This window comes from Scyliorhinus torazame, chromosome 10 (assembly GCF_047496885.1).
Source record: "Scyliorhinus torazame isolate Kashiwa2021f chromosome 10, sScyTor2.1, whole genome shotgun sequence".
NCBI lineage: Eukaryota > Metazoa > Chordata > Chondrichthyes > Carcharhiniformes > Scyliorhinidae > Scyliorhinus > Scyliorhinus torazame.
This window is the reverse complement of record NC_092716.1, coordinates 100,145,339-100,163,315: the sequence shown is the minus strand read 5'-3', so window position 1 is coordinate 100,163,315 and position 17,977 is coordinate 100,145,339. Positions and strand designations below refer to the sequence as shown.

The following is a 17,977-nucleotide window of genomic DNA, read 5'->3' as shown; positions in this document are numbered from 1 at the left end:
TAGTGGACGAGCCGGGAGTGCAGGAGGCGAAAGAGGCCGGCATTCTGGCCGTTGCGTCCCTAGTAGCCCTGCGAAGGATCTTGCTAATGTGGAAGGAGGCGAAGCCCCCCCAGCGTGGAGGCCTGGATAAATGATATGGCTGGGTTTATCAAGCTGAAGAGGATAAAGTTTGCCTTGAGGGGGTCTGCGCGCAGGAGTTCTACAAGCGGTGGCAACCGTTCCTAGACTATCTCGCGGAGCGTTAGATGAAGGTCGGTCAGCAGCAGCAGCAACCCGGGGGGGGGGGGGGGAAGAGAGAAGGGGGGATGTCTTGCGTGGGGGGGGGGGGGGGGGGGGAGGAGGGAGGGAGGGGGAAGGGGGGTTTATTTGGGGGGTATTTGAGCAAGAAAATACATGAAGGATCTGGAAAACTGACATGTACGGGAGGAATCCAATGTACAAAGCTCTGTATCATATCGATTTACCATGTTCATGTCTTGCTATGTGTGCTTTCTTTCTTTTTGTTACGGGGGTAGGGGGGGGGGGTTTGTAAGGGTGAAAAATTGTGTTAAAATTCTTAATAAATATATATTTTTTTTAAACAAAGAAAAGTGTGTCTTCCGTACTACCCGACTGCCCATCCTCGGCAACATCGTGGAGAACGGAGTCCTAGGGCCCGACCCCGACCGTATGCGCCCCCTCACAGAACTCCCCCCTTCCCACAGCCTCAAGGCTCTAAAATTATGCCTGAGGCTGTTCTCCTACTACGCCCAGTGGGTCCCCAACTACGTGGACAAAGCCCGCCCACTTATTCAAGCCACCAGTTTCCCCCTAACGGATGAGGCCCGCTCGGCCTTCAGCCGCATCAAGGCTGACATCACCAAGGCCGCAATGCACGCGGTGGACGAGTCCGTCCCCTTCCAGGTAGAGAGCGATGCGTCAGACGTCGCCCTGGCCGCCACCCTCAACCAGGTGGGCAGACCAGTAGCATTCTTCTCTAGGACCCTCCACGCTTCCGAAATCCGACACTCATCGGTCGAGAAGGAAGCACAAGCCATAGTTGAAGCCGTGCGGCACTGGAGGCACTACCTAGCCGGTAGGAGGTTCACCCTCGTCACCGACCAGCCGTCGGTCGCCTTCATGTTCGACAACGGGGCAAAATAAAATATGACAAAATCCTGAGGTGGAGGATCAAACTCTTCACCTACAATTACGATATCTAGTATCGTCCTGGAAAGCTCAACAAGCCCCCAGATGCCCTGTCCCACGGCACATGCGCCAGCACGCAAGATGACCGACTTCGGGCTATCCACAATGATCAATGTAATATAGAACATAGAACATTACAGCGCAGTACAGGCCCTTCGGCCCTCGATGTTGCGCCGACCTGTGAAACCACTCTAAAGCCCATCTACACTATTCCCTTATCATCCATATGTTTATCCAATGACCATTTAAATGCCCTTAATGTTGGCGAGTCCACTACTGTTGCAGGCAGGGCATTCCACGCCCTTACTACTCTCTGAGTTAAGGCCCGCAATCTGCCCTTCTCCACCGAGGAGGTCAAGGCAATGACCAGGGACTGCCAAGTCTGCGCGGAGTGCAAACCGCACTTCTAACGGCCAGACAAGGCCCGCCTGGTAAAGGCCTCCCGGCCCTTTGAACGCCTAAGTATCGATTTCAAAGGGCCCCTCCCCTCCATCAACCGTAATATATATTTTATCACCGTCATTGACGAGTACTCCCGCTTCCCCTTTGCTGTCCCCTGCCCTGACATGACCTTGGCCACTGTAATAAAGGCACTGAACAGCATCTTCACACTGTTCGGTTTCCCTGCCTACATCCACAGCGACTGGGGTACATCGTTCATGAGCGATGAGCTACGCCTGTACCTGCTCAGCAAAGGCATCGCCTCAAGCTGGACTACGAGCTATAACCCGCAGGGAAACGGGCAGGTGGCGAGGGAGAACGCGACAGTATGGAAGGCTGTCCTTCTACCCTCAGGTCTAGACGTCTCCCAATCCCCTGCTGGCAGGAGGTCCTCCCCCACGCCCTCCACTCCATCAGATCACTCCTCCGCACAGCCACGAACGAAACCCCTCACGATCGTTTGTTTATTTTCCCCAGGAAGTCAATCTCCGGGGTCTCGCTTCCACATTGGTTGTCAACTCCGGGACCTGTTCTTCTCCGGAGGCACATGAGAAGCCATAAGACCGACCCGCTGGTTGAGAGGGTCAAGCTGCTCCATGCCAACCCCCAGTACGCCTACATCACGCACCAGGACGGACGGCAAGATACCGTCTCCCTACGAGACGTGGCACCAGTTGGTTCCCCTGCCAACGCGCCGCCCCCACTACCCGCCCCCACCCCCAGCTGGGTCTCCTGTACTGTCCGGCGCCGACACTGCCGCCATCCACCACCCCCCTGTCTACCTCCACACCCCAACCGTCTCTGACTCACCGGACTGAGGCTCCAGCTCCAGCCACAACGCCCCTGGAGTCACCACCTGCAACAACCGTGCCCGCTGCACCGCCAGAGCTGAGGAGGTCGAAGAGAACGATCTGACCTCCAGAGAGACTGAATATGTAATGACCCCACATCACCCCCACTGGACTTGATTTTTTAACAGGGGGTGAATGTGATGAATGTATTCACCATAATGCATGACACTGTAACCATTGAAGCCACCTAATGTAACCTTTGACATGGAAGTGGTGATACGAGCTGCTTCCAGGTACTCTACTGTAACCCCAGTGGGCTCTGCCTCTGGCTCCGCCCTCACCGGGGCCATATATATAACCTGCCACCTGCGGGTGGCAATCATCTGCACAACTGACTCTGGCTAGGCATGTTCACGACTAATAAAGACTTATGTTCACTCGCTCTCTCGGCCTCTTGGTGAATTGAAGGTATATCAAGTATGCTTTGTGGAATGGCGAAAAAGAACGAGAATTCCTTCTCACCGGGATGTAGGAACCGCCCTGGGTCCACTGCCCCCACCTGCACCATGGATTTTCCTAGCTCCCCAGCCATGCCCTTCGTTTTCCCGGATCTGGGGTTCGATCGGTCCATTAGCGGGTCCTGTACACAGTTGAAGTCTCCCCCCAATGATCAGTTAATGCGAGTCAATGTTGGGGATTTCTGCCGTGGTCTTTTTTCTGAAATCTCTGCCGTCCCAGTTGGGAGCATACACATTTATCAGGACTACTGGTGCCCCGTCCAGGACACCACTGACCATGACGTACCATCCTCCTTGGTCCGTAACAGTCCTTGTTGCAGTGAATCTCGTCATCTTACTAATCAATATGGCTACTCTCCGAGCCGTCGTCCCGTAGCATGAATGGTACGTCTGTTGTGATGAATGATATCTGTATACATATTCACCTTTAATGCGTATGGCCCCTTTAAGACCGGATTTGAAACCCTGGGGGACTCCGCCTCTGGCTCCGCCCCCAGGAAGCTGTATATAAGGTTACGTTCAGTAGGCAGCGTTCAGTGAGCACACTTCTCGGCAGCTGTCGGGTTTTCTGGTTATTAAAGCCTTTGTATTATCAAACTCCTCTCCTGAATCGTAATTGAGGGTATCTCATCTGTCCCACCCGCAGTTGGACCTTCTCCCTCAATTGTGTCTCCTGTAGGAAGAGGATGTCGGCTTTCAAACTTCTTAGGTGGGCTAAAATTCTGGATCTTTTCACTGGGCCGTTAAGACCCCTGACATTCCAGGTGATAATCCTGGTGGGGGGGGGGGGGGCGGTTTCTATCCCCCTGTTCCTGCGGGATCAACCATACTTACCTGGTGGACAAGCCCCTGCACTCCAGGATTTCCCTTTGTTAGGAGGCCAGCCAAAATGGCCGCCATCATCATTCTCACCATGAGGCAGGGCCGCTGTGCTCCCGGGTTTCCCTTTGTCCAGGGGGCACCCAACATGGCCGCCAACTGTGTGTATGCCACGTAGGTTTGCCCCTTAACTCCGGGGTTTCCCCTTGTTTAGGGACCCTCCAAAGTGGCTGCTTGCGGCACTATTTTGATTCAACTCGTTCCTCACCCGGCGAAGCCCATATGAGAACCAACTTATTTTTCCTGTTCGGTTCCTTTTATGCTCTTCCCCCTTTCCTCCCCCAGTACCCCCTCCCTGCATCACACTTTCCCGTCTCCCCCTATGACTTTCCCTTCTCTGTCCCTGTGTCCCACCCTCCCCCACTGTCCAGGCGCTCCCTCCCTGCCGGGAGGTGCGCAGTGTTCCCTTTGCTGTCTGTCTTCCTGTGCTATCTCTGCTAGTGTGGTGGCTCCCCTCCCGGGGCTGGTCTTGCCTCTTCCTTATGCTCGCTGACTACCTGTTTACCATATCTAAACTCTATGCCTTCCCCGGTCCTCGATTCTTTCTGTGATCCAATCTTTCCTTTATGATCAGTGCGAGGCAGCACACTTCTGTGCAAATATGCTCACTGTCCAATGAGTCTTTGGTTCTTTCACAGTCTTTCTCTGCACAACCCTCACCGTTTCCTTGCCTGTCCCTTGTCCAGGCTGTTCGTTTGTACAAATTCATTTGTTTCCTCTGGGGTGTTAAAGTAATGTTCTTTCTTCTGGTACATGACCCAGAGCCTGGTTGGGTCACGTATCGAATAATACCCAGTTCTTGTACAGGGTCGATTTTGCCTGGTTGAACACGGCTCTGTGTTTTGCTAGATATGCCCCATTGTCTTGATAGATTCGGATTTTGTGTCCTTCCCATGTGCTCGCTTTCATCTGGATGTGCCCACCGCAGGATCCTCTCACAATCCTGATGTCGGTGGAGCTTCGCAGTGATCGCCATCCCGGCTTTGGGTTTCAGTCTGAGCGACCTGTGTGCTCTGTTGAGCTCTGGGGGTTTGGAGAAGCTGTCTCTCCCGACTAGGTGGCCAGCATTTGGGAGATGTAGGCCGTCGGATCTCTGCCCTCGATGACTTCTGGCAGGCCCAGGATCCGAATATTTTGCCATTAGGACCTGTTCTCTTGATCCTCGACTTTCTCCTTTAGGTTCCCCTGGGCTGCCACCTACCTTTCCACTTCTGCTTCCAGCGTGATGATTCTGTAGCTCTGGTCTGTCGAGGCCTTCTCCAGGTCGAGGATCTTCCTCTTCTGCGTCTGCACTTTCTTCCCCGACCCATTGATTGCCTTTTGATGGCCATCGCCTCTGCCACTGCCACCTTGACCGCCACTTGGATTTCTTTCTTGATCGACTCTTTCATGGCGGTCAGCTCCTTCATAAGTAAGTTCTTCCATCCGTCTCCAGGTGGTGGGCGGGAGGTTGATGCTCAGGCCATTGGTCTCCTCTCTCCTGGGTGGCTGGGGCCCCTTCGCCTAGTGGGTCCACTGTCTAATCGCCCTGCTGTTCGTGGTCCTTTCCACCACTTCTGCCATCTCTTCAGCCCCTCGAGTTCCCGATTTCTGGCATTCTTTTGTGGTTATTCTCTTCTTGCTGTGGAAGTAGTTTTGTCTTTGTATTTTGGGAAAAATTCGGCTAAAAATGCTTTTTTGGTTTTGATTTGGAGGGGAGCCATCTGATGTGCAGTCGCTCAACACATTACCATCACCGGACGCCGAAATAGACAGATTTTTAATCAGGAAGGGAATCAAGGGTTATGGGGAAAGTGAAATTGAGGATTATCATATCAGATCAGTTATGATCTCATTGAATGCCGGAGCAGATTCGATGGGCCTAATGGCCTGTATCATATGGTCGTAGTACACCAGACCTCCAGTTGAGTGCTTCCTGACTTTACCTTTGAATCATTTAGCTCTGCCTTTGAAGTTTGTGCTCTTTTCTGGACTCCCCATTGGAGGAAATAGTTCCTATCTATCCTATCAAATCCTTAATCATCTTAAACAACTGCATTAGGTCACCTACACTCTACACTCAAGGGAGTACAAGTTTAGTCTGTACAAACGACCCTCATAATTTAATCCTTTTAAACCTTGTATTATTTACCTGAATTTGCGCTGTACTGTTTCCATTGCCAGTTTATCTTTCCTGAGATGAGGAGCCCAGAACTAATGCAGTGCTCCAGTTGTCAGATTACAGTTAGCTAATTTGCAGTTTATTATGCAGTTTGTAGCTGTCCTGATTAAATTTCTTGTAGCTGTTAGAAGTCTAATCTCTTTTCTTACTCTCCCATCAGGTCAATCTGATTTTTCCAATTATATACTTTCTATGCAGTATGTGCCTATTAGCAGTGCCCGCATATACTGACGGTGTTCATTCCCTAATTGGAATTGCAATTGCATTGTCTGGAATACCAATATATGTCATGGGAAAATTACTGTCAAAGTTCAAATGGCCTTTTGTTTTCCATAAATGTAACGGTAGGTAACAGATTTGAACAACAGGATTATCAATAATGAGCTCTTTAGTGACTAATAGTTTTGTTAAATTTATTAATTTTCTATTACACATGCTTACAGCAAAGATGTTCTGCAGCCAGACTGTTCATTTCAAAAAGGTGGCAAGTCATCTATCAAGTGAAGTCCTTAGACAGTTTGTGATGCTGACGATAATCTGTTTTTGTGATTTTATTTTTAAATGTATTTTATTACAAAGAACAACAACAAAGAAATGTACAGCACAGGAACAGGCCCTTCGGCCCTCCAAGCCCGTGCCGACCATGCTGCCCGACTAAACTACAATCTTCTACACTTCCTGGGTCCGTATCCTTCTATTCCCATCCTATTCATATATTTGTCAAGATGCCCCTTAAATGTCCCTATCGTCCCTGCTTCCACTACCTCCTCTGGTAGCGAGTTCCAGGCACCCACTACCCTCTGCGTAAAAAACTTGCCTCGTACATCTACTCTAAACCTTGCCCCTCTCACCTTAAACCTATGCCCCCTAGTAATTGACCCCTCTACCCTGGGGAAAAGCCTCTGACTATCCACTCTGTCTATGCCCCTCATAATTTTGTATACCTCTATCAGGTCTCCCCTCAACCTCCTTCGTTCCAGTGAGAACAAACCGAGTTTATTCAACTGCTCCTCATAGCTAATGCCCTCCATACCAGGCAACATTCTGGTAAATCTCTTCTGCACCCTCTCTAAAGCCTCCACATCCTTCTGGTAGTGATACAAACATGTATCAAAGCAGGTTACAGCAAATAAACACCCCGGGAAACATACTTCCCAACAATCAACTATACAGTCTGTACAGATGTTTCCCCAGTTTCAATACTCTTGAGGGTTCTACCATTCACTGTATATTCCCTAACTGCATTAGACCTTCCAAAATGCATTACCTCACATTTGTCCGGATTAAACTCCATCTGCCATCTCTCCGCCCAAGTCTCCAAACAATCTAAATCCTGCTGTATCCTCTGACAGTCCACATCGCTATCCGCAATTCCACCAACCTTTGTGTCATCTGCAAACTTACTAATCAGACCAGTTACATTTTCCTCCAAATCATTTTGTGGTCCCACAACAAACAGCAAAGGTCCCAGCACTGATCCCTGTGGAACACCACTGGTCACAGCCCTCCAATTAGAAAAGCATCCTTCCATTGCTACTCTCTGCCTTCTATGACCTAGCCAGTTCTGTATCCACCTTGCCAGTTCACCCCTGATCCCGTGTGACTTCACCTTTTGAACTAGTCTACCATGAGGGACCTTGTCAAAGGCCTTACTGAAGTCCATATAGACAACATCCACTGCCCTACCTGCATCAATCATCTTAGTGACCTCCTCGAAAACTTCTATCAAGTTAGTGAGACACGACCACCCCTTCACAAAGCCATGCAGCCTCTCACTAATACGTCCATTTGTTTCCAAATGGGTGTAGATCCTGTCTCGAAGAATTCTCTCCAGTAATTTCCCTACCACTGAAGTAAGGCTCACCGGCCTGTAGTTCCCTGGATTATCATTGCTACCCTTCTTAAACAGAGGAACAACATTGGCTATTCTCCAGTCCTCCGGGACATCCCCTGAAGACAGTGAGGAACCAAAGATTTCTGTCAAGGCCTCAGCAATTTCCTCTCCAGTCTCCTTCAGTATTCTGGGGTAGATCACATCAGGCGCTGGGGACTTATCTACCTTAATATTTTTTAAGACACCAAACACCTCGTCTTTTTGGATCCCAATGTGACCCAGGCTATCTACACACCCTTCTCCAGACTCAACATCTACCAATTTCTTCTCTTTGGTGAATACTGATGCAAAGTATTCATTTAGTACCTCACCCATTTCCTCTGGCTCCACACATAGATTCCCTTGCCTATCCTTCAGTGGGCCAACCCTTTCCCTGGCTACCCTCTTGCTTTTTATGTACGTGTAAAAAGCCTTGGGATTTTCCTTAACCCTATTTGCCAATGACTTTTCGTGACCCCTTCTAGCCCTCCTGACTCCTTGCTTAAGTTCCTTCCTACTTTCCTTATATTCCACGCAGGCTTCGTCTGTTCCCAGCCTTTTAGCCCTGACAAATGCCTCCCTTTTTCTTTTTGACGAGGCCTACAATATTTCTCGTTATCCAAGGTTCCCAAAAATTGCCGTATTCATCCTTCTTCCTCACAGGAACATGCCGGTCCTGAATTCCTTTCAACTGACACTTGGAAGCCTCCCACATGTCAGATGTCGATTTGCCCTCAAACATCCGCCCCCAATCTATGTTCTTCAGTTCCCGCCTAATATTGTTATAATTAGCCTTCCCCCAATTTAGCACATTCATCCTAGGACCACTCTTATCCTTGTCCACCAGTACTTTAAAACTTACTGAATTGTGGTCACTATTACCAAAATGCTCCCCTACTGAAACATCTATCACCTGGTCGGGCTCATTCCCCAATACCAGGTCCAGCACCGCCCCTTCCCTAGTGGACTGTCTACATATTGTTTTAAGAAGCCCTCCTGGATGCTCCTTACAAACTCCGCCCCATCTAGGCCCCTGGCACTAAGTGAGTCCCAGTCAATATTGGGGAAGTTGAAGTCTCCCATCACCACAACCCTGTTGTTTTTACTCTTTTCCAAAATCTGCCTACCTATCTGCTCCTCTATCTCCCGCTGGCTGTTGGGAGGCCTGTAGTAAACCCCCAACATTGTGACTGCACCCTTCTATTTCCTGATCTCTACCCATATAGACTCACTGCCCTCTGAGGTGTCCTCCCGCAGTACAGCTGTGATATTCTCCCTAGCCAGTAGCGCAACTCCGCCTCCCCTTTTACATCCCCCTCTATCCCGCATGAAACATCTAAATCCTGGAACGTTTAGCTGCCAATCCTGCCCTTCCCTCAACCAGGTCTCTGTAATGGCAACAACATCATAGTTCCAAGTACTAATACAAGCTCTAAGTTCATCTGCCTTACCCGTAATACTTCTTGCATTAAAACATATGCACTTCAGGCCACCAGACCCGCTGTGTTCAGCAACTTCTCCCTGTCTGCTCTGCTTCAGAGCCCCACTGTCCCTATTCCCTAGTTCTCCCTCAATGCTCTCACCTTCTGACTTATTGCTCCCGTGCCCACCCCCCTGCCATACTAGTTTAAACCCTCCCGTGTGATACTAGCAAACCTCGCGGCCAGGATATTTATGCCTCTCAGGTTTAGATGCAACCCGTCCTTATATAGGTCACACCTGCCCCGGAAGAGTTCCCAGTAGTCCAGATAACGGAAACCCTCCCTCCTACACCAGCTGTTTAGTCACATGTTTAGCTGCTCTATCTTCCTATTTCTAGCCTCACTGGCACGTGGCACAGGGAGTAATCCCGAGATTACAACTCTAGAGGTCCTGTCTTTTAACTTTCTGCCTAGTTCGCTGAACTCCTGCTGCAGGACCTCATGCCCCTTCCTGCCTATGTCGTTAGTACCAATATGTACAACGACCTCTGCCTGTTTGCCCTCCCCCTTCAGGATGCCCCCTACCCGTTCAGAGACATCCTGGACCCTGGCACCAGGGAGGCAACATACCATCCTGGAGTCTCTTTCACGTCCACAGAAGCGCCTATCTGTGCCCCTGACTATAGAGTCCCCTATTACTATTGCTCTTCTGCGCTTTGACCCTCCCTTCTGAACATCAGAGCCAGCCGTGGTGCCATTGCTCTGGCTGCTGCTGTTTTCCCCTGATAGGCTATCCCCCCCACCAGTATCCAAAGGGGTATACCTGTTCGAGAGGGGGGCAACCACAGGGGAGTCCTGCACTGACTGCCTGCCCTTTCTGGTGGTCACCCATTTCTCTGCCTGCACCTTGGGTGTGACCACATTTATATAACTGCTATCTATGACGCTTTCCGCCACCTGCATGCTCCTAAGTGCATCCAATTGCTGCTCCAACCGAACCATGCGGTCTGTGAGGAGCTCCAGTTGGGTGCACTTTCTGCAGATGAAGCCATCCGGGACGCTGGAAGCCTCCCGGACCTGCCACATCTCACAGTCAGAGCACTGCACCCCTCTAACTGACATTGTGTCAATTAATTAAAATTAAAAGTTTTTTTTTTAATTTATTAATTTTTTTAATTTTTTCAAAGTTACTGTTAACTATCTGTTTCCTAGCACTAGATTTCTAATATAAATGAGAAAGCTAAATATCGTACTCTCCGATCTCTGGCTTAGATACCCCTCTAAATTATAATTAAGTAATTATGTTTACCAATTAACCAGCCTATTTAGCCCGCAAACGTTCCACGTGGCCAGCCTAGTCGGGGGGCACCCCATCCCCCTCCCCTGCCGATCAACCTTAACCTCTCCTAGGCCAGTCCTTGGCCCATGTCCCGCACCTCACCTGGCCCGCCCCCAGGCAGCTACCGCCATCAACTCTCCTCCTCCACCCATTTAACAGTCCCCTCCCCATCAGCAATCTAACCCCCCCCCCTACATAGTTCTTCTGCTCACCCCCCACTTTGCTTTCATCAACTCGCCCTCACAGCTAGCCTGGCAGCCCCTGCCCCTGGCGCCTAGCATCTTACTGGTTCCCTACTTCCTGCTCTTAGTGCAAACAATCAAAACAATGGCAAGAAGCAAAAACAAACAAACAGTCCCCCCCTTCAAGGTCCGAGAACAAAGGCTCACCCCTCCTCTCTTAACAAAGTACTATCTGCTAACCTAATCCCAAATAGAACCGAAAGAAAAACAGAACAAATATTACAGAACCTCAAAGTCAGTCCGAACATCGCAAGTCAAAATTTACAAGTTTTTCAAAACATGGCTCAGTTCCCCACAGTCAAGGTTCAAGGTCTTCCTTCTCTCATCAGTTTCTTATCTATCATAAAGTCCATCGCGTCCTCCGCCGAGCCAAAGTACAGTTCCCAACTCTCATACGTCACCCACAGGCGGGCCGGGTACAACAGTCCAAACTTTATTCCCTTTTCAGACAGGGCCGACTTGACCTTGTTAAAACTCGTCCTCCTCTTTGCGAGTTCTGCTCCCAGATCCTAGTACACCCGGATCTCAGCATCTTCCCACGTACATTGCCTCGTCTGCCTGGCTCACTTCATAATGCGTTCCTTGTCCAGGAACCAATGCAATCGTACCACCACCGCCCTCGGGGGCTCAACCCCCTGGGGCTTACGCATAAGCGCCCTGTGGACCCGGTCCACCTCCAGCGGCTTGTCGAACGCACCTTCTCCCAGCAGCTTCTCCAACATCTTCCCCATATACGCACCAGCATCTGATACTTCTTTTCCCTCCGGCAGACCCACGATCCAAATGTTCTGCCTTCGAGAACGGTTCTCCAGGTCCTCCACTTTCTCCAGCAGTCGCTTCTGCTGATATTGCAGCATCCCTATCTCTGCTGCCATCGAGGTGGACTGCTCCCCCGCCAGCTCCTCCAGCCTCTGGATCGCTTGTCCCTGGGCCGTCAGTCTCGCCTCCATGCGGTCAACCACCACCCTGATCGAGTCCTCCGCAGACTCCTTGCGTTGTTGAGTGAACTTCTCATTTAGGAAGCTCACCAACTGGTCCGTCGACCACTGGGCTGTCGGGGCCGGACCCTGTGTATCTGCCACACTCGATATCTGGTCTTCACTCGCCACCGACTCTGATTACTCCTTTTCTGATTTTTTCTGGGCCGCAGCTCCATAAACTGGGGGTCCCCTCCTTCTGTTCCTGCTTCTACACCTTTACTTTACAAAATTCCTGCAACAATCCGGCGTAAAAGCCACAGGCCACTATGGGCGGGAGCTGACAAATGTGCAACGTTTCACTCCATGGCCGCCACCAGAAGTCACAGTTAGGGACTTCTGCAGACAACAGACTGACAACGCTAGAGGAACTGACAGAGAAACTCCAACAAACCGGGGGAAATTAATTAAGATACATGCAAGGCAAAAACCTCTTACGTAGGAAAACAAAAGCATACCCACGCCCACCGCAACAATCGCTATTAGAGGACCTACTGGACGCGGACATCCTAGGAGGTTAAATTACGGGGACCTGTATGGGCGACGACTGGGAGGTCATGCTCATTGGCGATACATGCGAAAATGGGAGGAAGACCCAGAGTTTGAAATAGGGTGGGGACTCTGAAGCAAAGCACTGCGCAGAGTCAACTCCACCTGCACTTGCGCAAGGCTAAGCCTAATGCAGCTAAAAGTGGTACACAAAGCACACTTAACCAGAACCTGAATGAGTAGGTTCTTCCCGGAGATGGAGGACAAATGTGAATGGTGGCAAGTGATGTGTTGGGTGTTCTGGATCCGTGGAACACATACAGGTCACCAACACTTGAAATAGTGCAACACTATTTTATTGAATCATTAACTGTTTAACATACTCTGACTGTGGGTTAACACGATACTAGCTTTAACTAAAGACCTTTGCCTTGTCCTAACCAGTCGATGCACTCAGCACATGGTGAATGTCTGTGCTGCAGGCTGTGAGCTCTGTCCTCCTTGCTAGCTGCAGCTCGAATGAGCGGGAACTTTGATGCCCCCTGTCTTTATAGTGCGTGTGCTCTAACTGGTGATTGGCTGCGGTGTTGTGTGTGTTGATTGGTCCCACTGTGTGTCCATCAGTGTGTGCCTACACCATGATATACTGGTGTATATTATGACAGCAAGGAGGCCTGGCCAACAACGCCCACATGTTCTGGGCCTGCCCCAGACTTGCCGGGTTCTGGACAGACTTTTCGAGGCGATGTCCAAGGTTGTGGAGATCAGGGTGGAGCCGTGCCCGAGAATGGCAGTCTTCTGGGGATGAGGGCCAATGCCCTTGCCTTTGTCCCAAATTGCCCGTCAGAGAATCCTGTTTGCCTGGCGGTCAGCAGCACCACCCAAAGCTGCGGACTAGCTGTTGGACCTGGTGGAATTTCTCCAAATAGAGAAAATCAAATTTACCATCCGGGGGTCGGAAGAGGGCTTCCACTAAACGTGGGTGTCATTCACCAATCTGTTCCAATACCTGTTTGTAGTCAACAGCTAATAAGCCAGAGGGAGGGAGGATCCACAGAAGAAACACAGACAGAATCGAAAAGAGAGAGGTGGGGAGCTGGGGGGAAGGAAGGAGGGAGGGAACAAAGAGGCACAGAACCCAACCATACTTTACACAAAACAGTATGCGTAGCACAATGCCACCCCAACAGGTCCAGTTTGGAAGATCCAACAAACGAAGAAGACACTCCAGATAGCAAGAAGGGGAGGGGGATCGGGAGGAAAGGGGGGAGTTGGGACCAGGAGGCCTAGCCAAAACTAGGCACTTACTGAGAAATATGAATTGTAACTGATGCACATAGTGAATGGTAACCAATGTATATTGTTTCTGTGTATGTTCACGTTCATCTTTGTATAAAAAGAAAAACCATTTTTTAAAAAATAAGTGGATTTGTTGTATAAATGTTAATTGTTGTCATTGCACTAGAAGTAAAGGGGTAAGGATGTTATGTATCAAAGAGTATTCCTGCTGGTTAATATGATACCTTTTCTCTTTGCAGCAACAAAGAAATAAAACAGAATTACAGTCTTGCATTTAACTTTAACTTTAAAACCTGTCCTAAAGGTGTTTCAAAGAAGCATATTCAATAAAAAGGACATTGAGTCTTAGAGTGAGATACTAGCAGGGATAACCATCAGCTTTAGGAAGAGTGGGCTTTAAGAAATGGCAGTAAATCATAGAATTTACAGTGCAGAAGGAGGCCATTTGGCCCATCGAGTCTGCACTGACTCTTAGAAAGAGCACCCTACCCCAAGCCCACACCGCCACCCTATCCCCATTACCCAGTAACCCCACCCAACACTAAGGGCAATTTTGGACACTAAGGGCAATTTATCATGGCCAATCCACCTAACCCGCACATCTTTGGACTGTGGGAGGAAACCGGAGCACCCGGAGGAAACCCACGCACACACGGGGAGAACATGCAGACTCCACACAGACAGTGACCCAAGCCAGGAATCGAACCTGGGACCCTGGAGCTGTGAAGCAATTGTGCTGGAGCTGTAAAGCAGGCAGAGAAATGTCTAGTGTAAATTCCAGCGCATGGGGCCTAGATAGCTGAAAGTATGTCAAACAAGTGCAAGTCTGAGAAGCCTAATCAAGAGAAATTGATTTTTGGAGGGTTTTAGGAGCATACAAGAGATATTAGAGATGTGGAAGGGTGAGGTCAAAGAGTCTTTAAAAGTCAATTTTAAATTTGAGTAGATAATTTTTCCTATTTTTGGGTCGTGAATGAGAATTGCTTCTTTTCTCCACAGCTGAAATTACTAAATGCTTGCAGCTGATGTTTAACTGTGTCATGATTGACAAGGCTGGCCATGAGCTGGAAGAAGAGCTGGACAATAGCATACAACTATCAGCATTACATCTATGAATTTATATGCTTTACACTGTGAACTGCCATAGTTCTCCAAGCTGAATCTTAATTGCTGTATAAGCGGTTCGTTTTACTTTAACAATAACCCCAAAACATTTATTCAATTAATTTTTTTAAAGCCAAATGCTAAGAAATTCTGGTAAGTTTACTTGTTGCAAGGGTTCATTGGAGAGAAGATTGTAAATTACTGGCAAATACAAGATATTAAATGTTCTAATATTTCTGAAGTATCAGTGGTTCACCTTATCCCTAACAAGATACTGAGTTACAAGGAAAAATTACAGGTTCCATGTAGAATGTTATTTAATAGTTGAGCCTTATGTCCTAGAACTTGGATTGAAGTATTTTAGTATTTTCTAACAATGTGCCAGAATATTTGTCCTGTCCAACTTTTCCACTTTCCCTTGTAATACAGTAGTGTTTCCAAAGTTACTTTCATTGTTTGTAATTTGACCTCCACTGTGTTTACCTCATTATACTGCCACTGGTTACTACCCCAAGTTCAGCACTATGAATACGGAGCAGGTTCTGTGCGGGAGATTGTGTTCTCCCATCAGAGCTGAACTGCAACTGATTTGCGGGAGTGCAAATCAGGAAGCGATTCCCAATCCTTAGCCATGCAAATTTTTGCATGGCAAGGTTTGTGAAGGATTCGCTAGAGAATCCCAGGCCGCCATTTTGAGCAGGCAATTCCCTGGACTTTCTGGGTCACCTCCCTCTTCCCACCCCACCCAGTACGGGGATGACCCAGCTCTCCACCACTGCTCCCCCACCAGAGACTCCTTAAATTAAGGTTCCCCACAGACCCCCGAAATAAAGAGACCCTCACTGAAGCCCCCTAAATTAAGAGACCCCACTGACAGCCCCTCTTAATAAAGAGACCATCCCACAGGGTCCCCTAAATTAAGAGACCCCACCCACAGGTCCCCTAAATTAATAGTCCCCCCCACAGACTTCCTAAATAAAGAGACCCACCATAGAAACCCCCTGAATAAAGAGATACCCCCAGAAAAGAGACTCTTGTCAGAAAATTCCCCAGACAGAGACCCCTGTCAAGAAGCCCCCCAGAAGAGAGACCGCTGTCTGCAAGTTAGACAGCAGTTCAGACAGAGGCAGTGAAAAAATAACTGCTTTAACACTCAGGGCAATACACCTGCTGGCTCAGACACAGGGAGGAGCACCTGTCACTTCCTGGAAAGAGAAAACCAGTCAGTTGGGTTTATACCCTCTCAGATTTGAGATCTGCATGCCATTCATTCATTTCTCTGTTATATTGATTTTACTGGAATGTGATTGACAGCTTCCATCCCCCCACTCCCCCCTAGCTGTCAGCATTGTTCCATTCATCTCCCTTCACAGTTGAGTAACTTGAAATAGTCAGCTGGGGGGCTTCCTGACAAGTGTCTATCTTTTGTGGGGGTCTCTTTATTTAGGGGATCTCTGGGGATTTCTTTATTTAGGGGTCTATTAATTTGGCAAGTCACTGTGGGGGTTTCTTTCATTAGGGGTCTCTTAATTTGGGGGATCACTTAATTTAGTGGTTCTCTCTGGTGAGTCTCTTTATTTAGGGGTCTCTGTGGGGATATCTTAATTTAAGGGGTCTCTTAATTTAGGGGGTCTCTTAAGTTAGAGGGTCTCTGTGGGGGTCTCAATTTAGAGGGTTTCATAATTTAGGGGGTCTCTGTGGGGTACCTCTTTATTTAGGGGTCTCTATGGAGGGTGAGGGGTCTTTTAATTTAGGGTGCCTGTGGGGGGTCTCTTTATTAGGGGAGTCTGTGGGGAGGTCTATTTAATTAAGGGGTCTCGGGTGGGGTCAGTGGGGGGTTGTGTTGGGAATGGGGTGGATAGGTCTTGTATTGTGCGGGGCAGGTGGCCTCCGATGGACTTTGGGGGCAACTCTCTTATAGAGTTATTGGCAAACCACAAGGCCCACACCGTCAAATGAACACTTGTCAGGACCAGCACAAATTCTCGGCAAGCTATTCCCAACCCAGAGGACTGGAGAATCACGAGCGCCGGAGAATCTGGCAATTGGATGCAAATTGGTAATTAAGACCCATTTAATGAACCATTTGCATCCTCCTGCTGGTGTGGGTTGCAAACCTCTCTATTCCGACACCAGCAGGGGGCAGAGGATCTCCACAACACTGGATTCTCCGCCGCATCAGCAACTCCACTATCGGCGCCGCGAGATGGAGAATCCAGCCCATGGTGTCACTGTTGCCTTTACAAGAGTGGGACAGTAGTGCCACAGCAACAAAGTAACCATTGCTGATGTTCATTTCAGCTGTCATTGTTTTTGGGTTGTCCTCACAGCTCACAGATCTCTCGGTGTTCTACATGGTCCTTTCCCTTGTACTCGGGGGAAATTCAGAAAACACTTGCAAACAACTGTTTGCAGATAATTGTTGCTGTTTTGGAATGTGTTCTGTATTTTAATTGGGCTAAATCCCACAGGAAAGAACCAAGGCTATTACAGAACCTCTTCAATTAAAGGTTTATTTAATACAAGTATGGCAAAGAAGTTGTAATTTTAAGTGAGGCGATAATGTAATTTTGCAGAACTTCACAAAGACTGATCATCCTGAACTTCCTCAGTCTCAATTTCCTTAGATATACAGTACTGGTTTCCATCAACCTTAAGTATTCATATTATAAGATAGGGTTGGAAGAAGAGAAAAAATATTTTGGGGCATAAGCTAACCACTCGTATGAGCTCTTTCACTCGCATTGTTGTTTTGGGTGTACATTAAATTCACTTTTTAAAATTATTTCATGGGATATGGGCATTGCTGGCTAAGGCAGCATTTGTTGCCCATCCCTAATTACCCTGGAGAAGCTGGTGGTGAGCCACCTTGTTGAACTACTGCAGTCCTTTGTATGCCCTTCAAAATCTTGTGGCACAACATATTAATTAAATATTGCTGAATAATTAACTTCCTAGACTTATTTTTTTAAGTAGAAGGCAGAATACTCTCAATTTGCTGATCTGAATCATTTTGATTTTAGTGAGGGGCATTAGAACTATCAAGGGCTTCCATGTGATACAATTTTGTAGATGGTGGGTTTGTATTTTATTCCTTTCTAAAAGTTTATGTTCTTCTGTAAAACTAGAAAAAAGGCGATTAAAATTTAAATTTAAATTCAGAACTTACTGCTTTGCTATTCTCCTGAAGGCATGCTGAGTTATAGATTTCAGATTTAAATATAGGCGCCTGTTGAATGCACAATAAAAATTACT

The 17,977-nt window shown here is 48.3% G+C and overlaps 1 protein-coding gene across 1 annotated transcript in view; it reads left to right on the top strand.

Moving 5' to 3' along the window:
• LOC140430237 (Y+L amino acid transporter 2-like) overlaps positions 1-14,733 on the top strand; it is a 322,420-nt gene extending 307,687 nt beyond the window's left edge. Inside the window, exons 8-9 of the mRNA XM_072517666.1 lie at positions 6,139-6,322; positions 14,618-14,733. Of these exons, the coding sequence (XP_072373767.1) occupies positions 6,139-6,322; positions 14,618-14,733 (300 nt within the window). The remainder of the gene's footprint in view (positions 1-6,138; positions 6,323-14,617) is intronic.
• The last annotated feature ends 3,244 nt before the right edge of the window (positions 14,734-17,977 follow it).